Source organism: Maniola hyperantus, chromosome 14 (assembly GCF_902806685.2).
Source record: "Maniola hyperantus chromosome 14, iAphHyp1.2, whole genome shotgun sequence".
Lineage (NCBI taxonomy): Eukaryota > Metazoa > Arthropoda > Insecta > Lepidoptera > Nymphalidae > Maniola > Maniola hyperantus.
The window spans coordinates 13,961,643-13,989,502 of NC_048549.1; the positions used below are offsets into that span (position 1 = coordinate 13,961,643).

General features: G+C 39.2%; 2 protein-coding genes across 2 annotated transcripts in view; one reads left to right on the forward strand and one right to left on the reverse strand.

Moving 5' to 3' along the window:
* Window positions 1-7,274, forward strand: part of LOC117988157 (knirps-related protein-like) — a 149,244-nt gene extending 141,970 nt beyond the window's left edge. Inside the window, exon 3 of the mRNA XM_034975278.2 lies at window positions 5,384-7,274. Coding sequence (XP_034831169.1) covers window positions 5,384-6,409 — 1,026 coding nt within the window. The 3' untranslated portion in view covers window positions 6,410-7,274. The remainder of the gene's footprint in view (window positions 1-5,383) is intronic.
* Bub3 (mitotic checkpoint protein Bub3) overlaps window positions 1-27,860 on the reverse strand; it is a 374,672-nt gene that overhangs the window by 276,302 nt on the left and 70,510 nt on the right. The gene's annotated exons all lie outside the window — the stretch shown is intronic.

The following is a 27,860-nucleotide window of genomic DNA, read 5'->3' on the forward strand; positions in this document are numbered from 1 at the left end:
ACGTGTTAAGTCAGGGTATAAGCTATGTCAATTCCAAATTTCAGCCAAATCCGTCCAGTAGTTTTTGCGTGAATGACTTACAAACACGCACACACACAAACACACACACATAACCTTTCGCATTTATAATATTAGTGTGACTATTAATAATTTTCAAACGTAGTCATTTTCAAATTTTGAGAGATTTTGCTCCGTGATTTTTCACATGCTACTTTAAGTAAGGCTTTAATTTAATTTAATTACTTTCGGCCGCGTACTGTAGCAATGACTTTTAACATGCGAACTATGAAATGGTCCATCTCTTGTAGGTAGGTATACAAGAACACTGATTATTAATCCTTTGAATGATTAAATTATTATGATTTGTATCCGTCTATAACCATTTATTAATCTATGACCTCTATTAAAATATTACATTGTGTACAGACCTATATGGTAGAGTACAGAATAAATAAATTATAGACGGTATAGCGTGACAATTATTATTCCTCCATAAATTGATATTATCGCTTTGTCAACACAACAATAATAGAAACCAAGTGCATAAATATGAAAGCCCAGCAAGCTTCCATGCGACGTCTCAACTAAGGGTTAAAGGTGATAAACTTCGACGGCCGTCTCCTAAGTCCTAATATAATAAATAATTATGAATACATTACCTATTATCTGACAATGTCCATGACCTATCCATAATCCCAAAACCACACTTATGGTTGACTAGCTTAGCTTATGCTCGCCACTTCGTCCGCGTGGGCTGCACAAATTTGAAACTCCTATTTCACCCCTTTAGGGGTTGACTTTTCAAAAATCCTTTCTTACCGTATGCCTACATCATAATAGCTATCTGCATGCCAAATTTCAGCCCGATCCGTCCAGTAGTTTGAGCTGTGCGTTGGTAAATCAGTAAGTCAGCCACCTTTTCCTTTTATATATTTAGATTTACACGTATTAAGTTGTCAAGTCTTCTCTTAGAATGAGAAGAGTGTGGCCATAGTCCACCACGCTGATCAAGTGCAAATTGGCACATCTTTGAGAACATTATGGAGAACTCATGTAAGTTTCACCACGATGTTTTCCTTATTTTCATTGTTTAAAACGCACTCCAAAAAGTTACAGGTGCGTGCCTGGGATCGAACCCCTGACCTCCCAAATACGAGGCGAACGTTTTAAACACTATAGGCTACCGCTGTACTCAAATTCATCATCATCATCATCGACCCATAGACGTCCACTGCTGGACATAGGTCTCCTGTAGATTTCCAGCGGCTCCCTGCGACTCGTCTGATGTCGTCCGTTCACCTAGTGGGGGTCTTCCAACTGCGTCTTCCGGTGCGAGGTCGCCATTCCAGTACCTTGGGACCCCAACGTCTATCGGTTGTACGAACTATGTGCCCTGCCCATTGCCACTTCAGCTTCGCAACCCGTTGAGCTATGTCGGTTACTCTAGTTCTCCTACGGATCTCCTCATTTCTGATTTGATCTTGTAGAGAAACTCCAAGCGTGGCTCTCTCCATCGCCCGCACTCAAATTATACTTCATCATCATGATCAACCCATTGCCAGCCCACTACAGAGCACGGGTCTCCTCTCAGAGTGAGAAGGGTTTTGGCCATAGTCTCCCACACTGGCCATGTGCGGATTGGTAGACTTCACACACCTTTAAGAAATATTATGGAGAACTCTCAGGTATGCAGGTTTCCTCACGATGTTTTCCTTCACCGTTGAAGCAAGTGACATTTAATTACTTAAAACGCACATAACTCCGAAAAGTTATAGGTGCGTGCCCGGGATCGAACCCCAGACCTCCGATTAGAAGGCGGACGTCCTAACCACTAGGCTATCACAGCTTTCCAAATTATACTTACCTAATACAAATACCGTTTTCCTAACAAACTATAAACCCCAGCAACATAATATTATTACGCATACAACGACACAAGCCGCATCAGCCAATTTATCTGAGCCATTAATTATAACATCAAAGTAGTACAGGAAAGCCACTTTTATGCGCCTGGTTGGGCCACTCGAGTTCACCGGGTCGCATGGGTCATGTGAAAATTATGTGTCGTATCGATTAGCTAGAAAAGGTCTGGATACATACGACGCATCACGACACGTCACAACGGTCCTGTAAATTAATTAGTATGTACTATACAAATCATGCTCGCGTGGAATGTTGCCAAGAATACTGGCTGCATTTCCGCGTTGGGAAGCCAGGGTGATCCGTTGCGCAAAAAATGAGCCAGCCCTTCTATCACTAGATGAGGCTATTAATCGCGGTGAAATGTCTCGTTAAAAAAAATTTGCAACTCTCGATAAGAGAGTCATACTATTATTACTATACAAATATTATCTAACTTATTCAATCCACTTAATAGTTTGAAAGGAAATCTCAACAATCTTTTACTATCAAAATATCAATTATTATAAAACACAATAAATTCCTTAAAAGGTACAATACAAAACCTTGAGTATTATTAAAGTTATTTTTAAAATGTCACCTTCGTTTTAAACCACTGGTTTAAATAGTAGCGGCGTGCGCGGGCGCCGATTGTATCTGTACGCTTAGTATAAGATTTCACGTCGAAACGTTGCTAGAATTCGAGAGTCGAAACACAATAACGTCAAAGTAAAATGGACCTAAAGAGCCTTGAATTGAAGTCAAAAGTTCAATACCACTGATATAATTTCGCTACGTTTCCGCTTGGAGCGCTGCCTGTAGATGTGTAGACAAACTTGAGCTTTAAAAAAGGCTGTTAATATCCAGTTTACTATAACGTGAAAGTCTTTCGACACTCGAATATTACAGTGCGACAAAGCTCTCTTGGCACTTGAATGACATTGAGGGCGCTGTTGGAGAACAAAGGCTTAGAATATTCAAACAAGAACAAATGGGACACTTAACGGCAACGTTAGTTCCGATTTTCGCCACGCGCCAAGATAGCCTTGTCGCTGTATTAATTGGTGAGACCATTGATATAAATGACAAGATATGCCCAAGCGAACAAAATTTTACACGGTTTTGGGTCCAAATAAATCAGCGCCACCTCTTAGATACTAATGAACGACACGTTTGAAATCCAGACGTCACTGAGGTTGCATTTTTTTTTAAGAATATTAGCCATTTTAAATGACTAATATTCCCCTTTCCTCTCCAATTAAGCGTCAGGCTTGTGCTAGGAGTAGGTACGACAATAGTGCAACGGGCGGGGTTTGAACCGTCGACCTTTCGGTTTTCAGTCCAGTCCTATACCGGTTGAGCTATTGAGCTATTGAGCATTGGTCCTAAATAAACATTTTAGGACCAATAAGTCGGTTGCTTGTTCAATGGCCCTGTCCTTACGAAGTAATATATAAGTCAATGGATGAGACATAAGATCTCGTACTAAGCGTAATGATATTTGATCTCGATCGGCGTTAACACGTTGGTAAGATTCAGATCACGCGCGGATCGCGATTTAAAGATGGCATTGGGGCCGATTCTCTTGTACACAATCTCTAAACTAAACTAAATTAACAGATCTAAATCTAGTACTATCCTTTTCCACAAGCAACATTATAAAAGGGATAGCAATAGATTTAGACGTGCCATTTTAGTTTAGTTAAGAGATTGTGTACAACGGAATTAGCCACAATGTTTCGGTTTAAATTCCTCCACTATGACGCGAGTGCAGTGCAATCGCTAGTTATCATTCACTCCATGTCCCGAGAATATTTTGGCAGTGTCCAAGTGTCCGACGAAGATATTGATACGGCTTTGTTACTTTGAAATAACTCCCAAATAATAAAACCGGCCAAGTGCGAATCAGACTCGCGCACTGAGGGTTCCGTACTACAATCGTATTATATCGACATTTTGCACGATAAATCAAAAACTACTTACTAGATCTCGTTCAAACCAATTTTCGGTGGAAGTTTGCATGGTAAAGTACATCATATATTTTTTTTAGTTTTATCATTCTCTTATTTTAGAAGTTACCTAAGTTAGTTAGTTAAGTAAGTTATATTTTAAACCTCAATATCATTTTTAAAGACCTATCCATAGATACCCCACACGTAAGGGTTTGATGAAAAAAAAATTGTGAGTTTCAGTTCTAAATATGGGGACCCTCAAAAAAAAAATATTTTTTTTTTTTTTGTGTGAAAAAGAGAAAAAAAAAACCTACTTACCAAGTTTCAACAGTATAGCTCTTATAGTTTCGGAAAAAAGTGGCTGTGACACACGGACGGACAGACAGACAGACATGACGAATTTATAAGAGTTCCATTTTTTGCCATTTGGCTACGGAACCCTAAAACATGAAGGCATTGACATGGCAGTATTGGTACAAGATTTCAGGGCCGCCAGACCTTAAATTCTCTGAGAAACAAAATGTGTGGGATAGAGTATTAGTGTGTACTTACCCGGCTGAGTTTGTTGTGGGCTCTTCTCAGACTTGGGTGCGTTTGAAACCCTCGTAGCTTTAGTTTTAAGTACGCGTAAAAATTATAACCACTATATCTTACAAATCCAACAACTGACAATCAAAAAGTCTTATTTATTACCTAATACCTACTAGCTGATGCCCACGACTTCGTCCGCGTGGAATTAAGTTTTTTAAAAATCCCGTGGGAACTCTTTGATTTTCTGGGATAAAAAGTAATGTCACTCTCCAGGTCTTTATCTATACCCAAAAAAACAAAAATCACGGCAATCCGTTGCACCATTGCGACGTGATTGAAGGACAAACCAATAAACCAACAAACAAACATACTTTCGCATTTATAATAAGGGTACTGATAATAAGGGTACTGATTTTGAATAAATCATTTGATTTGATCAGAAGATAAGTAACATCTGACGGCCCTGGGATCTTGAGCCATAAGACATGAAGGCATTGACATGACAGTATCATCGATGTCCGATCGAACTTCGAAACGGATTCCTTGACCTTCAAATGCGAAGTTGCTAAAAACATTTTCCTTTTAGTTCTGATCAACCCGAAACGCCAAAACAATGGAACGACTTACATAACGAGTTAAGCAAAAATCCAAGGTTGAAAAATGAAACCGTACATAAACGAATGTAGCCGACCGGAACAGAACCTGTGGCCTATATCCAACGGAAGTAGCGTCTTAGACCGTAAACACTACGCCAATAAGGCAACAGTTTCACTTTCGACGCTACGCACTCGAGTCGGAACCAGCCGGCCGTGTAAATACAGCCTTACATTACAACAAGCTTGCGATAATGTGATTTTATACATAATTTACGATGTACACTTTTAATGATGTTATCACTTATGGAGACCACTTAAAACCCCATGAAAATTACAATATTAATATCTCTATAAATCACTTGTTTATTACGTTGCCCTCTAACCTTCCGTTTTCGTTCTTTTCAGTCGTTCTTCGGGCGCTCCTACAACAACCTCAACTCCATCACCGAGTGCAAGAACAACGGGGAGTGCGTCATCAACAAGAAGAACCGCACAGCATGCAAGGCGTGCCGGTTGCGCAAGTGCCTGATGGTCGGCATGTCCAAATCTGGCTCCAGATACGGAAGACGATCCAACTGGTTTAAAATCCACTGCCTGCTGCAAGAACAGCAACAAGCCGCTCAGTCGCAGTCACCCCCCAGAGTTCCGCAGTCACCTCATCTAGCACCCCCTTTTCCACCCCATCTCTTCCCCGGATTAGCGCGACCGAGGACTAAAGAAGAGCTGGCTCTACTAGGCCTCGACGACTACAAAGGCCCCTGCTCAGGATCCCCAGATTCTCATCGAAGCGAATCATCCCCTAAACTAGATGAGAAGGCTCGGATCAATCAATGTCGACCTCCCGATAGACCCTTGACGCCGCCTAGAGATGCCTTCCTCCCTCTTCCTTTAGGCTTGCCCCACTTTCCACACTCACCGTTTCTACACCCCCCTCACTTTAGCCCATTCCCTCCGAATCATCATCACTTACTCTTCCCGCCAGGGTTCCACCCGCTTTACTCTAGACATTTATTGGACCATGCAGCGCTTAGACAAGTAGCTGAAAACAACAACGATGTAAGAATCGATGACAACAATACTGATTCTTCAAAGCGTTTCTTTTTGGATGAGATTCTTAAGCAGCAACGGTCTACACAACCAACTCCGCAAGAAGATGTGATCTCGGAAGCAGAATTCGTACCAACTCCACCGGCTGAAAGGAGAACATCAGAATCTCCCCTGCAAGAGAATCCAATGGATCTCTCTGTCAAGTCTGATGGAAGATCGAGTTCGGCGCGACGGCGTTCTGATGATAGCGAGGTTATCGCTCCCGATAATGATGATCCTGAGTCCGGGAGTGACCGGGCATCTGCCAGTGATGAAGAAGATTTGTCCTTCTCCCAAATAAAGAGGATCAAACTTCACCCTTTAGATCTGACAACCAAAGTCTGATGCCATTTCAAAGAGACGCTGTTGCAGCGCAATTATGACTTTAATTTTTCGACACCATGTTGGAGGCCAGTAAATCGGATGGTGGTTATAATAAGACGTAGTGACTTCGGGAAGTCAGCTTTGTGAATTGTTATCGATTGAATAAAGAGTCTATCCAAATACGTATCTTAAGTAGTTAGTTAATGAAATATTATTGGTACTTAAACCCCGGTCGAAGGATGTACGAATTGTGTGTAAATACTAAATTATTTGTACTGTAAGATTTAGGTTAGTTAGCTGGTTTTTAATTAAATAAACAAAATGGACCAATTTTTGCATCCAGTTTTAACGGAGGAAGTATCTAATATAACTGCGTATATTTTTGTATTATTTTAATATAATTTATTCAATTTTAGTAGAATTTTGATCGAAGTGTCGTTTGACGTTTGAAGGTTATAACAATGCGTTAACATCGGGTGCTTAGTGAAATTTGTAACTTCTTCGATTTATACTAGTTGTAAAGTAATTTTAATTTTGCAGAATTTCAATTCAATTTATATATTTTTGATTGAAAACATTCCTTGTATACAAAAAGTAATAGAAAATAATAATTACATAATTATACTCGAAACTTATACATTCCTATGAATTTGCTCAATTGATGTTATATAAATGTACCTATTCTATTTTTTACTATACTCTTTACTCGTTATGTACTCATTGTAGTAAATTTTAGTCGAAGACATACTCAGTTGTAATATTTTGTGACAAATATTTTTTGTATATAATGTTAATGTAGGTAGCATGTTTTTTTTATGAAACGGTTTAAATGACTGCATTCCAATATCCACGGAAGACGTACAAAATAAAATATTCACGCACTCGATTCTATAGTTTTATTTACATACCATATACCTTTTAAAATAATAATATAATATTAAAATATTAATATGTTTGTGGTGGTAGTCTTATCTATACTTAGTTACAGAACTTTTCGGCTGTACCATTGTGGCTTATGGCTATTATTGAAAAAAACCGGCCAAGTGCGAGTTAGGCTCGCGCAATGAGGGTTCCGTACTACAGTCGTATTTTTTCGACATTTTGCAGGATAATCCAAAAACATACATGATACATAAAAATAAATAAAAATCTGTTTTAGAATGCACAGGTGAAGACCTTTCATATGATACCCCACTTGATATAGTTATCTTGCTTCGAAAATTAATTTTATTATTTAGTAATTTTTAGTTCATGGCCACAATTTTTTTGTGTGATGTGTGAATGGCTGCTATAAGACCTACCTACCTGCCAAACTTCATGATTCTAGGTAAACGGGAAGTACCCTGTAGGTTTCTTTTAGCACCAGAAAAGGAATAAATCCGAAAGTCGTGAATTTGTGGTTACATCACGAAAAAAAGGGTTCATGAATAAAAAAATTGTATTTTCAACTTTCAAAGTAAGAAACGAATATGAAAGGGTTTTACCTGTAAATTCTAAAACAGATTTTTATTTATTTTTATGCATAATAGTTTTCAATTTATCGTGCAAAATACCAAAAAATGCGACTGTAGTACGGTACCTTCGGTACGCGAGTCTGACTCGCACTTGGCCGGTTTTTAGTTAAGTATAGTGTAATGTCGGTCCAATTTCGAGAAAGAGGTCAACCGCCGAATCTAACTCGGTTGGGCAGCGTTCAGGAAAGCTTCGAGATGTCTTCTTGTCCAAAATTCCTCAGTGCTTGAAGACCAAAGTCTTCGAACAGTGCGTGTTGCCAGTGATGACATATGGATCCGAGACATAGTCGCTAACTATGGGCCTCATAAGAAAGCTCAGAGTCACTCAGCGGGCGATGGACAGAGCTATGTGCGGAGTTTCTCTACGTGATCAAATCATAAATGAGGAGATCCGTAGGAGAACTAGAGTAACCGACATAGCTCAACGGGTTGCGAAGCTGAAGTGGCAATGGGCAGGGCACATAGTTCGTACAACCGATAGACGTTGGGGTCCCAAGGTGCTGGAATGGCGACCTCGCACTGGAAGACGCAGCGTTGGAAGACCCCCCACTAGGTGGACGGACGACATCAGACGAGTCGCAGGGAGCCGCTGGATCCAGGCGGCGCAAGACCGTGGCGTGTGGAAGTCCCTACAAGAGACCTATGTCCAGCAGTGGACGTCTATTGGTTGATGATGATGATGATGATGATGATGATGATGATGATGATGATGATAGTGTAATGAGGAGGGTTGTGGAATAGTTTAGTGTAAGTGCAATGCAATTGGCATAATCGACACGTCGGGCGCGCAGCCGCGAAGCTCTCGCCATTGGCAATTCAAATCAGCCGCGACCTGGATTGAACTTGCTACCTTCGTGTATCACGATGCCTTTGAAGGAGATCGTATGGATTGCAAAGTAAGGCGTTCTGAGTCTCAGGGGCTAGATATCTTTCGGGTATTTCCTGTTATTCGCATGAAAATATAATGTAACTATATGATACCCATGACTTTACTTCTTGACTTCATGACTTCCGCGTGCATTTTTAGGGTTAAGGAAATAAGGAACCCTTATAGGATCACTTTGTTGTCTGTCTGTCTGTCTGTCTGTCAAAAGATGTAATAGAGTGTAAAATACTGGACGGATATATACTGGACGGATTGGGCTGAAATTTGGCATGCAGATAGCTATTATGGAGTAGGCATCCGCTAAGAAAAAAAAATCGAAAATGCAACCCCTAAGGGGGTAAAATAGGGGGTTGATATTTATGAAGTCGCGAGTATAAGCTTTTTTTATATATAAAAAGTAGATAGATGTAAAAGCAAGACTTGGGACGAGACCGATATCAAGGTACATGCTGGACGTTTAAATTTGTTTCTTTTTTTTAATTTATTTACAAGTTAACCCTTGACTGCAATCTCACCTGGTGGTAAGTGATGATGCAGTCTAAGATGGGATAACCTGAAAGGGATATGGCAGTTTTTTATTAAACTTACACCTCTTTGGTTTCTAGACGGCATCGCACCGGAACACTAAATCGCTTGGCGGCACGGCTTTGCCGGTAGGGTGATAACTAGCCACGGCCGAAACCTCCCACCAGACCATACCAGAAAATTAGAAATTATAAAATTCCAAACCCCTGCCGGGAATCGAACCCGGAACCTCCCACTAATAAGACTACAGCGCTTGCCACTACGCCAGGGAGGTCGTCAAAAACAGTTTCATCGATCAGGATCGAATCATCCCTTGGTTTGGATTAAGTTATATGAATGGGCAACCTAATTGCAGATAATACAGTGAGTCATATCTTAAAATATCATTATAAAGCTCCTTTCGCCAGAGCTTTTAACTATGAAGTGTTAATTTTCACACTCTTTTATTACGGACATAGCTTCATACGTGGAATAAATTTCACAATGCTGTTTCTATTGCAGCAGACAGACAGGCGTGCGTGTAACATATTGACAGACGAGCTTTATTGTACAAACACATTTATTCGTTTAAGAGAAACTTCATTAAAGATTACAATCTGTTATCACTTAGGTACAAGTGTTTTAACAACCGAGGCCAAACAGGGTCAAAAGACATAAGATTGAGGCTCCAGAATTACAACATGGCCAAGCATCCATTGGCAAGTTTTCTTGCAGCAGGCATTGACTTATACAAATTGCTTCGTATCGTAGGGACAGGGTTATTGAACAAACAAAATGGCACCGACTCCTTGGTGCTATAGCACCAATGCAACCGTCAGTGACGTCTGGATTTCAAACGGGTCGTTCATTAGTATCTAAGAGGTGGCGCTGATTTATTTGGTTCCTAAACCGTGAGAAATTTTGTTCGCTTGACCATATCTTGTCATTTATATCGATTTCCTAAAACCTGCATCAATCATTATTACAATCTCAATTGTTCTGATTGGCTGATTTCGTGCGATTCTTGTTGCAACAATGCATTGTAGCCAATAGTGTGCGAGCGTCGTCGTGCGAGAATGACAGCTACAATGTCACGATCGCAATCACCTCTGATCGGTTGACGCTCGCTCACTATTGGCTAGAATGCATTGTTGCAACAAGAATTGCACAAATTCAGCCAATCAGAACAATTGAGATTGTAATAATGATTGATGCAGGTTTCCCGCAAGCGAGGTGCTGGAAGTTAGCTGTCGTTGTCATGTCAAGTTGTGCAAGTAGAAATGCAATTTCTTGCAAGAACACAGTTTAAATGGCGTGCAAATGACTTTCCAGAGCTAATTTCAGCGCATGAGCAAAGGTTTTCAGCATGAAAACTTGCTAGTGGACATTTGGCATTATAGTGTAGATATTGCGACTTTTGTTTTAATGACAAGTTACGTAGATATTGGCCGCGATCTTATCTAGTGATGACAGAGTGAAATGATGTAGTCTTAACCACAGAATATATAATAGTACGGCTGAAAATAATATTTATTCAATATGTCGTGTAATCTGTCGATAAGTTACTTAGCGACGTTGTAGATAGTCAAAAAAAGCAAACAATTTTCGACAAATAACGACATATTACAGATAAGATTTATAAGAAGAGAATATTTTATTTCTTTGGCCTGCATCTTCACTTACTATATAATGTGATCATGATAGCAGTCAAGCGCATGCCAATTTAGTTTTCAAAAAAAAGGTCAAGTGCGAGTCGGGTTCGCACATGCAGGATTCCGTAACATAGTACAAGAAGTAACACTTTTTAATTTTTTTACTTTTCGTAGCATTTCTTATTATTTGTTGCTATAGCGGCAATTCCAGCTGTCTACCTATATTGTTCATGAAATACATAGGTACAGCCCGCTGTAGAAAGACGGACGGACGGTTGGATAGTGGAGGCTTAGTAATAGGGTACTGTGGGCACCCTTCGAGTAAGGAACTTTAAAAAGGTATCAGGATTTTTCGGATGGGGTGTGACAACTCGGCATCCCTGATGGAAAAGCCTGAGTCCTTGGCGGTAAGGCTTAGCTATGTAAGATGTTATATTTTGATATTAAGTGTAGTGATGTGCCGGATCATTAAAAATGTGGATCCGCAGATACGGATACGGATCATTGACGTCAAGATCTGCGGATACGGATACGGATCTTAACTTTCTTACTCAATCAGTGTTGGTACCCATCTCCTTAAAACGATAGTTGACGCCACTTGACGCTTTGCGCGACAGGATATGTTTCGTGTAGGTATGCATTGTGTGAGTCTTTCTTTTGCTTCGTTCGTTCATAGTTTAGTGTGACACTGGGCACGGGGCACCATAGATAACGTTTGTGTTTGTTGTATGAGTTAAAAAGAGTTATAAAGAAGAGTAGTGCAATTATATTGTTATAATATTAAGATTGTGACAAAGAAAGATCCGTAAAAGATCCGCCAAAAAAGTAACGGATACGGATACGGATTTTTTCTCCCGCGGATATCCGCGGATACGGATATCCGGAACATCACTAATTAAGAGGCATAACCAGGTCGCGCCTTGTAATTACCACTGAGGCACTAAATCATGAAATCGTATTTAGCAATAATTGAAACACAATGATCTTTTGACTCTCATATATTTTCGTAAGGCATCCCGACAGCCGATAAATTGATAATTGCAAACGATTTATTTTGCTTTACATTGTTTTTGTAAGGGAGAGGTGCAATATGATGGTTGAGCTGTGCGTTGATAGATCAGGCAGTCAGTCAGTTAATATATATTTAGATACAAAAGGAAAAGGTGATTATACATAGATATATATTATTGTTACTATTTATGTAAACAAATTACCGAACAACGTTGTTATATGGTTGTTATTTTCAAAAATTGTAGACTTTTATTATTATAAATAGTGTTGCTAAGAAATAAATCTTAGATTACAAATGGACTGAATATAGATAAAAAATTACAAAAAAAATAAAAACAGATTTCAATAGGACCTAATATTTTAGTTTATTACTGAATATATTATGTATACAAGAGTTAACATAGTTCTATATTAATATTTTTTGAGTCGGTGCCAATTAGCTTATTAGCTGCGCGAATCGTCTATATTTTCATCTTCATATTTCTTTGAGATTCCACAATGGCACCTCATTGGCACCGACCCCAAAAAATATTATACTCATATTAACTCTTGCATACTAAATTATCTTGTAAACTAAATTATTTTTTAATTTTTAGTGTACAAACACGGTTAGGTATTGAAGTCAGTAGTTATTTTATTTGTAATAAAATTAAGTATTTCACAATTTTTAGTGGTCCCATGTATTAAAATATGTGTTAATATGTCTGGTTTACTAAGCTATCGCACTGGGACCACCTTGTAAGTATACCCTCTCAAACAAAAAAGTATTTTCAAAATTAGTCCAGGCGTCTTCGAGTAATCGGGAACATTCATCTAAATATATAAATGGAAAAGGTGACTGACTGACTGACTGACTGATCTATCGACGCACAGCTCAAAGTACTGGACGGATCGGGCTGAAATTTGGCATGCAGATAGCTATTATGACGTAGGCATCCGCTAAGAAGAAGGATTTTTGATAATTTAACCCCTAAGGTGGTGAAATAGGGGTTTGAAAGTTGTGTAGTCCACGCGGATGAAGTCGCGAGCATAAGCTATCCGACGAATTGAGAACTTTTTTGAAGTCGGTTAAAAACAGATGATAATTTTCGAAGCCCGCTTCGAGGTACCTGTACCTACCTACCTATCTATCTAATCGTAATATTTTGAAAGCTCCGAAGCGAAATGAGGTGGTCCCTAATTAGGTATTCAGTACGAAATGACCTATAACACGGCGGTTATTGTGAGCTGGCTTTACTACTGTTACACAAGTACACACTTGCGATATACTTGAAAACACTGATACAGAATAACTGGATCTGTTCACTGGATGTAGTGAAATATTCAAAATGTAACTTTTTTAAATGATAAAATATGTATGACAAAAATCAAATCCGGTTTTTATCCATCACTCTATTATCCGGCAAAGTAAAGAAATATTAGGTACACATATATACAACGTTAGTTTTAGTATAACCTGAAAGCAGTTTGCTTAGAATCAGTAACAGAATCGATTGCAATCATTTTTACAATGTGTTATAATATTTTAACCAAAAAATACTAAATATTCGACACGTGTTTCATTTTTTGCGTAAACTAAAACTAACATTACAGCAGGGTTTCTTGTACACAATCTCTTTTTGCTGGTTCTTCTCGGTAGGAAAGGCATTCCGAACCAGTGGTACATGCTGTTGACGATTCAAAAATACTTGTTAATGTTTAATTGAAAAAATAATATTTTATTTATTTATTTATCTATAAACTAAATAAATTAACAGGTCTAAATTTAGTGCTATCTTTTTTGCGCAAGCACAAAAGATACACATTATAAAAGGGATAGCAATAGATTTAGACGTGTCATTTTAGTTTAGTTTAGAGATTGTGTACAACGGATTAGCCACATTGTAGTTAAGTAGGTATCACTACCCCTATTATCACTAACCCTATTTTAAATGCGAAAGTGTGTTTGTTGGTTTATTGGTTTGTTGGTTTGTCCTTAAATCACGTCACAACGGAGCAACGGATCGACGTGATTTTTTGCATGGGTATAGTTTAAGACCTGGAGAGTGACATAGGCTACTTTTTATCCCGAAAAATCAAATAATTCTTACGGGATTTTAAAAATCTTAAATCTACGCGTACGAAGTTGCGGGCATCAGCTAGTTTAAAATAAATCAGGAAATTATGAACGAAATCCGTACAGAACTTTCTATCAATCAGAAAGTGGTGACCAACTTAATTAGTATCACTTCGTGTCTGTGCCATAAAGTGATACAAAGAGGCACTTCCAGTGAGTGTATGTCGTTGGTAGAAGATGCTCGTGTCTCGGGTCAAGGAGCGCCGTTCACATGTGACTGTACTGCACCCAGCCTGGCGATGTTATGACTTGTTCGAAACCTTCCTCAAAACACACAGTTTTAATTAAAAGTTTGCATAATCTATATCTATATATATAAAAGGAGAAGGTGACTGACTGGACTGACTGACTGACTGACTGACTGACTGATCTATCAACGCACAGCTCAAACTACTGGACGGATCGGGCTGAAATTTGCAGATAGCTATTATGGCGTAGGCATCCGCTAAGAAAGGATTTTTGAAAATTCAACTCCTAAGGGGGTTAAATAGGGGTTTGAAATTTTGTAGTCCACGCGGACGAAGTCGCGAGCATAAGCTAGTCTTATATAAGAGCCTCAATAGCTCAACGGTAAAGGCGCGGACTGAAAACCGAAAGGTCGGGCAGTTCATATCCCACCCGTTGCACTATTGTCGTACCTATTCCTAGCACAACGCTTAGTTGGAGGGGAAACGGGAATATTATTCATGATTAGCATGGCTAATATTTTTATATTTAAAAAAAACCTTTTTGGAATATATAATAATGGAGCCCAGGATTTTGCAGAATCTATAGTCTATAGTGGATTATACAATATATAATATAGAGGTGACGGCGACGCGCAATCCCCGCATTCCCTTTGAAACTGCCATGGTTTTTTAGGGTTATGTTGTAGTGTGTAGTAGATTACCCCCTACCCTTCTCCCCTTCCTCCCTCAGGAGGGTAATTCTCCCCTTACCCCCTTCTCTTACTCTTACTATATCTCCAGAGAAAAAAAGAACCCTTATAGGATCACTTCGTTATCTGCCTGTTTGTCTGCCTGTCTGTCTACCTGTCTGTTTGTCTGTCTGTCTGTCAAGACCCAACAAGGGTACCAAAACCTACTTTCCGTTGACCTAGAATCATGAAATTAGATAAGTAGCAATGTCTATTGATTTTCCGAGACAAAAAGTACCTCCCCTATATACGAGCACGTCCCCGGGTTGGAAGCTATCTCTGTGCCTACCTAGTTTCATCAAAATCGGTTAAACGTTTGGCCGTGAAAATCTAGCTGACAGATAGATAGCAGATAGCACTTTAGAATTTATTATTATTAGGTATGGATTTCAAAATATTGCTGATTAGTATAACTGAAAAAAAACTTATATATATAACTACCGGCGCCATTAAATTAGCACATGTGAAATTTTCATAGCCTATAGATCATTTTTTTGCAACAATATTCCCATATAAAGTGTGCTATGTTTTAAAAATAACGAGTGTGCGCGGCGCGCGCGCAGCGGGGCGCTGATATACTGTGACAACGCGCATAGATCATGGAGAGCGCAGGCGAATTTGTTCAAATTTTCAATGCCGATTAGCTTGAGTTGTGCGCGAATGAAAGATAAGTATGAACTTCATTACATCATGTTCACAGCAAACAGTTGGCTCACTGAATCACTCACTAAACCCTGGTCAAGGAGACGAACTAATAGGGTAGTAAGAAACCGCGTGCCAGTGGTCGCAGATTCGCCATAGGGCACGTTTGGTGCGAACCTCGTGTCTTTTGGTGCTCCGAACTTTTGCTGTCAGTTTTTGATTTTACTATGACCTGATTTGGTCAGTGGACCAGTTTAAAAATAAAGAGTGAACAAATAAAATTTTATTTTACTACCACTGGCGATGGATATTAATTCCTTTTCACGCCTTAATTTTTTTACAGTATTTTTAGCTACCCCTGTGGCACTCAGTACACGCTCTGTGACCTTGGTTTTATTTTGAAATACATAGTTGTAACATTTCCATTAAAATTTGCTTCGAAACAACCACGTCTTGACTGGTGTCAGATGCATTTTTAAGCGATTGAGTGATATTCTGAAGTAATATTATTGAATATTGTCTTTTGCAAAACAATTGTCCAGGTACTTTAAAAATAATCTCACGGGATGGCTATTAATTTTTATTTATAACCTTTTCCTACTCATATTTTACCCAAAAAGGAAACAATAAATAAAAAAAATTAACAAAAACTTAACAACAACAACAAACTAATAAAACGAAACAAAATGTGTGAATTTGCAACTATTCAAAACACGATACGCGTACTCTACCGACAATTTTGTCAACGGCAACTGCCGTCACTAAAATGGCGGCCATACGCATTAGCAATTTGCGGTACATATACTAATTTTGGGGCTGCCAAACTGTTATTTTTTGAATTTATCGCGCTTTACTAGTCTCTACTTTCGTTGGTCAGACTCTAGTATAGAAAAAAATGAAAGATACAGTTCAGTGAGCGAAGAGATATATCTCTTTTCTCTTCAATGAGTCGTTTTGCGCGCCTCGTCGAAGATTTTCATGAGTTACGGTGAAATAGAATTTATTTTATGATCCCATAAACTAAGTTGTATGGTAAGGTGGTCTATTATGCGTAGCTTCAGGGTAAAGGTCTTGTATTGACGGGGAACAGTAAATATGCTACAAAGTTTCGTCTAAGCCTCTGACTTTTACCTTCGTATGCGTTCCATGAATTCTTTGACTGTAAATTGTAGGTAAAACATGTACTAGTCTAAATATATTAAAGGAAAATCGGACAGACTGACTGATCTATCATTGAAAATTCAACCCCTAATGGGATGAAATAGGGGTTTGAAATTTGTGTAGTCCACGCGGACGAAGTCGCGGGCATAAGCTAGTAGTACCTGAATCTTTAGTATGTGATTTTTATACTAAATGCAATATCACTTTCTGTCACCTTTATCAGTAAAATGTACATCTATTAGAGCGAAACCCATATTATTAACGAACTGCATTTAATTTTTATAAATCACATTTACTTTAAAATTAGCTTTACATTTGTAACCTTGTTAAAGGAAGAGTAATCTGTGACATGTTCAAACAAATTAATGAGCTGTCACCAGAATTGTAGGTAGTTCATTAAAAATGTAAATTGTACAGATTAAGTTAATTGTACAGGTTAAGGTAATGTGGTCAAGCGTTTGCCTATAATGAATAAAATAAAATAAAAAATAGGGCAAGATCCCATTTTTTTTAATAGAATATGCCATGTTAAATCTAAATATTATATAAAAGGAAAATGTGACTGACTGACTGATCTATCAACGTACAGCTCAAACTACTAGACGGATGGGGATGAAATTTGGCATGCAGATAGATATTATGACGTAGGCATCCGCTAAGAAAGGATTTTTGAAAATTCAACCCCTAAGGAGGTGAAATAGGGGGTTGAAATTTGTGTAGTCCACGCGGACGAAGTCGCGAGCATAAGCTAGTGACTAATATTCCCCTTTCCTCTCCAACTAAGCGTCGGCTTGTGCTAGGAGTAGGTACGACAATAGTGCAACGGGCGGGGTTTGAACCGTCGACCTTTCGGTTTTCAGTCCACTCCTTTACCGGTTGAGCTATTGGGGCTTTTGCCACTGCCGCCAGACTTTCCTTATTTTCTGAGAAACAAAATGTGTGGGATAGAGTAGGGGAGGGGATTGGAGGGGAAAACTGATGCTGGAAGGGTGTTCTAAATCTTAGCCGTTCGAGGAGACAAATCGCTTCGTACGTATCCGTGGAATTTCGACTACGTACCTTGGCGATGATGCCTTGATGTACGATAGCAGAAGGGTGAAGGAGGAACCAGGTTGAAAAGTTCTTTGGCATACTCCCCGAAATATAACCTGTAGAATACCAATGAGCCTTCAAGCGCGACGGTCCACCGAATCCAATGCATCAAGCTAATAGTTGAACTTAACAGAAAATAAAGAAATAAATAAGCCTACCTCTAAATTATTTTTTTTGTTTTTTTTTTGTTTGATAAAAGGCCTTCCCCTTTTTCTTCCAGGATAGTTGGCAGAGCCATCCCATACATACTCTATGCATAGTACCTACTCTATGCACGATCTAATTTGTGCTTGGTACAGGGTAAGAAGCTGTTCCGGCGTGAAGTAGGTACCGTTTGACTTTGTTGAGGATACCAAGTTTCTGGCCAGCAGTATTTGTTTTAGACTCGATGCACTGCCCAAAGTTGAGATTGGACGATATGTTGATTGCAACAAAGTCGACACTATTAGTTATTGCCATGGGGATGTGGCGGTTACCACAATAGAAACTAGATGGCGCTGTTTAATCGATGACGTATCCCGAACAAATGTACCGCCGATAGTAATCGCACTAACGGAGTTTTCTGCAATCTGGACTATTTATAGAAGTTTCAAGACATAACCGTCGGCCCGGCTGGCGCTACCGAGCACAACCAACCGCTCGGTGGGAGATCTCCCCTTTGGTACGGTCGAGCCTGCACACCGCTCCCGTACAGGTATATTTCGGAAAGTCGGAGCGAGTGGGAATGAACTTACATGAATAAACACGCTTGCGTTTTAAACCATGTTGGTGACGGGGTCTATCTAAAAAACTAAACTAATTAGGAATATGAAATTTAGGTATATTATGTACCATATATACTGTATTTAAACAACAAATACTGAAGACACCGATTCATAAATTTAATACCTAGTTTGTTAAGCTGTGACCAAAACATAATTACGTACGGAACCCTAAAAGAGCGGAGTTCGTCTCGCACTTGGTATGTTTGTTTGTGCTACAATTTCCCTACATATTGTTACTTTATGTAAATATTGCGATATTAGAATTAAAATATTCCGCCGTTAGACATTCTTAAGTTCAAATTGTTTATTTTATAGATTGTAAATGCCTGCTTAACTCTTTAGATGCTATCGTGTTAGTGATATCAACACTTTTTATGTTGGGACTCTATGGGTTCTATTGTATTAAAAATATTATCGACATATTACTTTAATTTATTCTCTACCTCCTCATTCTGGTAACACTTATTTTTATAAAATGAAAAACCCACTGAATTTATAACACGACTGCCAGGCCAAAAATCGAACGAGAATCGAACTACAATTTTTCACGTTTCAATATGGCGCCGTACAGCCGCCATATTTATTTTTTCACAAAATTTGTCAGTTTCATTCGAGATCCAGCTGTTCAGGCATTTAGAAGTTGGTGGAATAAAAGAACTCACATACATACATGAACTCTGAAAACTTTACTTACAATCTGTTTTTAGACTGTCGTGTCCTTGATTTCCAATTTTCTCAAGTATTTCTAGAATTGTTATTAAAGTTTCAACATTGAATTAATTTTACTACTTAACATAACTAATTAAGTATTTGCCTATATAAAAAATAAATTATTTCTCAGTAATTATAAAATAATAAGCTCCGACAAAGAAAGGATTTTCAGAATTTCGATCCGAACGAAGCCGGGCTGGCCAAAATGTTGTTGACCAAATGATAATGAAGAACTCAAGAACAAAACCAGACACCAGTTTTTCTCAAATAAGTTGTCATTATAACTTGAACCGGCCTTCAAAATGACAACAACAATTAGGTATTAACATGTATCTATAGATTAAGCTGCCTGAGGTCACATATAAAGGCTTGGCCAGACGTAAAGCGTGTTGCGCGTCGGAAACCGTCTGAGAATAACCACCACCTCCCATGGCCCCCACGAACCTCTTGGTTAAGCGCGGTATCCACCTATGCGGAAAGGAGACGAGATGCGTTCAATCGAACAATCAGATTCCAAATAGATGACGTAAAAAGATTATCACGTCATTTTTTCAAAATCGGATTGGTTTACTGTACACATTCCCTCTCCACTCCACTTAGGTGGATAACGGGCCTTATTTGGGCTGAATTGGCGTGATTCCCGGGGGTACCTTCTTGAGTACATAACAGACAACCATAGCAGAATATCATGCATATAAGAATTTTAAAAAAAAAGGTCTAAAGCGCCGAGCCAATCGCATCGCTTAAGCGTTTTTCTAAGAAGGTTTCTAAGGAAAGCTAAAGTAGGTACAGCACGTGGCAATAATGAACATCAACCTTTAGAAGGAGATAGCGGATTTGCAGAGCATTGTCTCTGTCGTTGAGAAAGATTAAACGTCATATAGGTATGAGTGACTGAGACAACGTTCTACAGAGCCGAAATGTCATTATAAAGGTCGTTGTAAATTATTTTCTGCAGCGTACTGTATACCAAACCAAGAGAAACAAGGAGGTCTAGAGTTGCCGTCGCCGCGCGTTTTGTGTGTCTCAAGCCTTAAGCTTTTTTGGACAAAACTCACATAAATTGGCATTAGTTTCTACACTAATACTAATGATATTGTTTCACTGTAGAGGTGTGAGTAACGACTACAAACGACAACGATATGTAATTTTTTTCATTTTTAGGGTTCCGCACTTCAAAAGGAAAAACGGAACCCTTATAGGATCCTTTGTTGTCTGTCTGTCGGTCTGTCAAGAAACCTACAGGGTGCTTCCCGTCGACCTAGAATCATGAAATTTGGCAGGTAGGGGAAAAATCTGAAAACCGTGAATTTGTGGTTACATCACACACAAAAAATTAAATTGTGGTCATGAACTAAAAATTAGTATTTTCAATTTTCGAAGTAAGATAACTACATCAAGTGGGGTATCATATTATGAAAGGTCTTCACCTGTGCATTCTAAAACAGATTTTTATTTATTTTTATGCATCATAGTTTTTGAGTTATTGTGCAAAATGTCGAAAAAATACGACTGTAGTACGCAACCCTCGATGCGCGAGCCTGACTCGCACTTAGTCGGTTTTTTTTTATTATGTAAATTAGACCTCACTTCGCAAACTCCTGCGACCCTGTGCGGGGATTATGAACTGACTAACTGTTGTCATCACTCACTAATTAAGGATTTCGGCAAAGACATGTTTTATAATGAAAAGAAGATTTCACAAATATCCAAGTATCATACCCAAATTAACTGTACTCTTTCCAAGTTTCGTTGCGAATTTCCAACCAATGGATCGTGGAAAGTTCGTAATGTGTTCGGTGGTTTTCGAACTGAATTAGTTTTTAGGGTTCCGTACCTCAAAAGGAAAAACGGAACCCTAGTAGGATCACTTTGTTGTCTGTCGGTCTGTCAAGAAACGTACAGGGTACTTCCCGTTGACCCAGAATCATGAAATTTGGCAGGTAGGTAGGTCTCATAGCTGACATTCGGGGAAAAATCTGAAAACCGTGAATTTGTGGTCACATCACACAAAAAAAAATTGTGGTCATAAACTAGTAATTAGTACTTTCGAAGTCGCGAGCATAAGCTAGTCGTTTTATATAACACTAGCTTATGCTCGCGACTTCGTTCGCGTGGACTACACAAATTTCAAACCGCTATTTCACCCCCTTAGGGGTTGAATTTTCAAAAATCCTTTCTTAGCGGGTCCCTACGTCATAATAGCTATCTGCATTCCAAATTTCAGCCCGATCCGTCCAGTAGTTTGAGCTGTGCGTTGATAGATCAGTCAGTCAGTCAGTCAGTCACCTTTTCATTTTATATATTTAGATAGAAGATAGAAGATAGATAGATTAGGTAGTCATAACAATTAAACCTGCATCATTTCTGTGCATCTCAATCTAGTGTATCAGGTATTCAGGCGCGCGTGCAGACTCACTCACGAGTCGATCCGTCAAACCACAATCATGAATAAGTCATTAAAAGTTACCTCTGATGAACCGGTGACCTATGTCTTCATCAGACAGACATACTTTACTGCAGGATACACGAATACAGAGTACCTAATCTATACATACAAAACCACTTGTCCTGATTAACTGACTGATCTATCAACGCACAGCCTAAACCGCTAAAGTGAAACTAAAAAATTTGATAGTTCCTTTATACCTACGTACAACAAGATACGCGCGGGCATTTAAGCTAGTTACGACTAGCTTATGCCCGCGACTTCGTCTGTGTGGATTATAGAAACGAGATGGACAAAATTTGCCCCAGGCTGAACAAATACGAAGGTATTATAATCAATTCAGATAAACAATGAATTTTGAATACCGTGAATTTAGGGTTAGATCACACAAAAAAAATTAAATTGTGGTCATGAACTAATAATTAGTATTTTCAACTTTCGAAGTGAGCGACTATATCAAGTGGGGTATCATATCAAAGGTCTTCACCTGTACATTCTAAAACAGATTTTTATTTATTTTCATGCATTGTAACGTAGCGGGCTGGATCTAGCCCCACTAGGTACATGAGGGAGAAGGGCTCGAACCTCCGTCCCGTTAGATCTTTTTTTTTTTTTTTTTTTTTTTAATAGATATAGCGAGCAAGCGAGCAGGCGGGTCACCTGATGTTAAGTGATTACCGCCGCCCATGAACATTTGCAGCACCAGAGGAGCCGCCGATGCGTTGCCGGCCTTTTAGGAATTTGTTGGTCCGCCCCTTGAATAACCCCATGTTATAATCTAGTGGGAACACCGCCGATGGGAGTTGGTTCCACAGTTTGCACGTGCGTGGAAAGAAGGATCATTCATCAAAGAAGGAAGATCTTCCTAACCGGGTTGTGGGAGATTAAATCAAACAGCAATGAACACACGACACACACGCCCTCGGGCGTTTATTACAATCAACACAATATCCTTAATGTCTAGACCACTACAACTACACACTTGTCTTAGTCGCTAAGTTCGGGACGTCCCGAACCCGGGGCAGAGTCCTGAGGGAACCCTCCTCGTAGACGCGGACGGGGTACGCGAGGGGGGAGCGAGGGTGCGGAACGGTCTGACGGACCCCAGTGAAGCTGGGGTACGTCAGACCACCACGACGCGCCCGGCGGACACGTCGCTCGTCACGTAGGCCACCGATGACTCATCATGGACCCTTCCCGAAGCTCGGCTTGTGACTGCCTCGTCACAGCATCATAGTTTTTCGAATTATCGTGCAAAATGTCGAAAAAATAAGACTGTAGTACGGAACCCTCATTGCGCGAGCCTGACTTGCACTTGGCCGATTTTTTTTTACTTTACGGCCCTGGATGGAAGTATGCCAATCACAAACTTAATGCTACGATTGCAAAACAACATGCGATTTTTTTCTTTTAATAGAAGATTTTTTACTATTAAATGGCACGTATATCAACTCTGTACATTTTGGGGCACTATTAAATGGCACATTATAATATCTCTGTACATTCTAGGGCACGCATCCATACAATTTTTCGTCCATCTCCTTTCAAATCCTTATTTTATCCACTTAGAGATTGAATTTTCAAAAATCTTTTCTTAGCGGATGTCAACGTCATAATAGTTATCATCAGTGTGTCCAGCCAGACCCAGTCCGATCCATCTAGTAGTTTGAGCGTTGATAGATCAGTCAATGGTCAGTCACCTTTTCCTTTTTATTATAAATATTTAGATTTACTTTAGAGTCTGTCCCAAGGCCTTGAAGACCAAAAGTTTGAAAATAATTTATTATTCATCAATATTAATTAACTTGTTTATAACGGTAGGTTAAATCATGAGAATAAAACATCAAAGTGTAGGTTAACAGTTATGGTTAACACTATAAAAATTTACACTACAATAAAGGCAAGTAATTATAATAAATAAACAAAAGAATTATTAGAATACACTAATAATATAATACTCGGCCATTAACAGACGAACCGACTTTGTTGGTACCGATCAAGAACACTGACCAGGGATTCTGATAAACTAGATGATGCCCGCAACTTCGTCTGCGTGGATTTAAGTTTTTTTAAATACCGTGGGAACTCTTTAACTTTCCGGGATAAAAAGTACCCTATGTTTTTCCCCGGGATATAAGCTAACTCTGTATCAAATTTCATCAAAATCGGTTTAACTGTTGCATGTTGGGCCGTGAAAAGCTAGCAGATAAACAGACAGACAGATAGACAGACTGACACAATTTCGCATTTATAATATTTGAACGGATGGGCCGTGAAAGTACTAATACCTATTATAAATGCGAAAGTGTGTCTGTCTGTCTGCTCGTCTTTCAAGGCCCATCCGTTCAACCGATTTTGACCAAATTTGGTACAGACTTGCATCCGGGGAAGAATATAAGTCAAAGTCAAATGATTTATTCAAAATAGGTAATAAATTACTCTTATTGATGGTCTGGTATGGTGTTAGATTTGTAAGATATAGTTGTGATAATTATAACGCAAACTTAAAACTAAAGCTACGAGGGTTCCAAACGCGCCCAGGTCTGAGAAGAGCCCACAACAAACTCAGCCGAGTATTCTTTTTATTATCACCACTTTACAAAATTATTGAAACTTATTAGAACTACTATTATTAGAACTATCACAAAGTCGTTAAGCAACTCATTCCCAAGCTTGCGTATCATTTAAATAATCCTTTACATTGTAATAGGATTTTTCAATTAGTTTACGTTTTATGAAAACTTTGAACTTGTTGAGAGACATCTCCAATATGTCTTCTGGAAGCTTATTATAGAAACGTATGGAATTACGAGCAAATGAATTGCTAACTTTACTGAGCCTAGAGGCGGGAATTACAAGTTTATTTTTATTTCTAGTATTTATATTATGACAGTCACTTTTTTTTTTAAATTTATTTATGTTTTTATGTACGTATAAAGCTACTTTTTATCCCGGAAAATCAAAGAGTTCCCACAGGATTTTTGAAAACCTAAATCCATATTATGATTAGTTTGGTGATTTTAGACGTGATAAACGGCAGTTACGCACTCATCAGATCCGAGTCCGCGAAAATACGTTCCGAAGTTGTCATAGAATTATTTGTATGCTAGCTTATGACATTCGCAGAAGAACAAAAGCGACCGACATAGATCAAACGATTAGCAAGCTGAAGTGGCAATGGGCAGGTCATGTCTGTCGCAGAACCGACGCGACGGCCGATGGGGCCAGGGGCAGACGTGTTCTGGAGTGGAGACCGCGTATCGTTAAGCGCAGTGTGGGACGACCTCCAGCCCAGTGGACTGATGACCTGAAGAAGGTGGTGGGGAGTGGATGGATGAGGAAGGCGGAGGATTGTGTTCGGTGGCGCGCTCTTGGAAAGGCCTATGTCCAGCAGTGGACGCAAACAGGCTGATGGATTGGATTGGATTATGACATACCTATGACGTAGAGATTTACTATATTCACGGTTTCGGATCGGATGTGTGCGTGATGGCTCTAAACCTCAACTGCCCTACAACATCTAACGAGGTCGGCCCCAACCAAGTTGGTTGGTGTGTCAAGCCGAAAAATAATAATAAAACTCTACAACCAGATGACGTCACCGGCCGCGGAAAGCTCATACATATGGAATGGAAAAGGCTTATTTATGACAAATGAATGGCGGTGATTTAAGCCGTAATCATAATAGCCTTAGAATCAGGGTTCTTTGGTTTTAAATTAAGCGCCGATTACCACAAGGTTCACAGTAATTGGGTTCTATAATGAACTGCGGTGATACGGGTCAATGACACGCCACAGAATGTGAAATATTGTGATCAAAGACGCGAACGTTTGAATAGTTTACTTGGTTTTAACCATCGATATATAAATGACAAGATATGCTCAAGCGAACAAAATTTTTCACGGTTTTGGAACCAAATAAATCAGCGCCACCTCTCAGATACTAATGAACGACCCGTTTGAAATCCAGACGTCACTGAGGTTGCATTGGGGCTAAAGCACCACTGAATCGGTGCCATTTTGTTTGTTAAATAGCCCTGTCCATACGAAGTAATATATAAGTCAATGGTTTTAACGAAGCCTTGTCATAGAACGACCTCGAAGATTTATTCAAAATAAAAAAAAATTTAAGCTAAGTTTCCCCCGCGCTCTCTATACAAACGTAGTTTCGTGCTCATTTGAATATCAACCAGTAAAACTAATTTTTTTTTAATTTATTGAGTGATGATCATAGATTAATATGGTGATGATGCAGCCTACAAAATCTCACGCAACGTGCGTACCTAGAAGATTTTTTAAATTTAGATACAAGCTAGCCCTTGACTGCAATCCCACCTGATGTTAAGTGACGATGAAGTCTAAGATGGAAGCGGGCTAACCTGGAAGCGGTATGGTAGTTCTTATTTAACCCATGCCCCTTTGGTTTCTACACGGCATCGTACCGGAACGCTAAATCGCTTGGCGGCACGGCTTTGCCGGTAGGGTGGTAACTAGCCAAGGCCGAAGCCTCCCACCAGACCAGACCAGAAATTTAGAAATCATAAAATTCCAAACCCCTGGAATCGAACCTGTGCTATTTGTATGTAAGTCCTTGAGCCAAACTAAGTACCTACCTACTACCTATACGTTTGTTACAAACACATCTATATATATAAAAGGAAAAGGTGACTGACTGACTGACTGACTGACTGACTGACTGACTGACTGACTGACTGACTGACTGACTGACTGATCTATCAACGCACAGCTCAAACTACTGGACGGATCGGGCTGAAATTTGGCATGCAGATAGCTATTATGACGTAGGCATCCGCTAAGAAAGGATTTTTGAAAATTTAACTCCTAAAGGGGTGAAATAGGGTTTTGAAATTTTGTAGTCCACGCGGACGAAGTCGCGAGCATAAGCTAGTTTCAAATAAAGTCTTTTTAAAATATTGTAGATAAATTCCTAATTAGAAAAATACGAATGCGTAAGTAGGTACTTAATATTTTTTTTAGAATAATTTTTGTTTTCCATAATCTTCTCATACAATAAAACAACGAAAAGTCTTGACTCACTCACTAACTGACTCATCAAGACCTAGTCCAAACGCTTGGACTTATCATCATCATCAACAACAACAACAACTCTCTTGTAGGGAATTTCACACGCCACGGTATTGCGCCGCCTGAATCCAGCGGCTCCCTGCGACTCGTCTAATGTCGTCCGTCCACCCTACCGGCAAAGCCGTGCCGCCAAGCGGTTTAGCGTTCCGGTACGGTGCCGTGTAGAAACCAAAGGTGTATGGGTTTAATAAAAACTGCCATACTCCTTCTAGGTTAGCCCGCTCCCACCTTAGACTGCATCGTCACTTACCATCAGGTGAGATTGCAGACAAGGGCTAACTTGTATCTGAATAAAAAATAATAAAGAACGTCTATTTGGTTTTACGAACTAAAACTTGGACTTATGCTTAGTGAAATTTTGCACCGAGCGAGGATCCCTTTACGGATTGACGTGATTTTTTGCATGTGTATAGATAAAGACCTGGAGAGTGACATAGGCTATTTTTTATCCCGGAAAATCAAAGATTTAAAAACCTAATTCCACGCGGACGAAGTCACGGGCATCAGCTAGTTATAGATAAGGAATAAAAATATAGACAAGAAATATGTTCGGCTGTTTTTTCTGTTCCGTGGCTAACTCATTGGCACCTATTTCACTATCAGTATTATCACGCGCTGTATCGCGAACCAAATATTGATGGTGTTTGAGAATATTGACGGATTTCAAAATGTGCTTGAACGCACAGCTTAAACTACTGGACGTATCGGGCTGAAATTTGGCATGCAGATAGCTATTATGAAGTAGGCATCCGCTAAGAAAGGATTTTTAAAAATTCAACCCCTAAGTGGGTGAAATAGGGGTTTGAAATTTGTGTAGTCCACGCGGACAAAGTCGCGAGCATAAGCTAGTCTACTTATAAATAAACTGCTGTGATGGACAGACGGACGAAGTCGCACCATAAGGGCTCTTTTTTAACATATTTCTAATAATAATAATGATAATTTCGG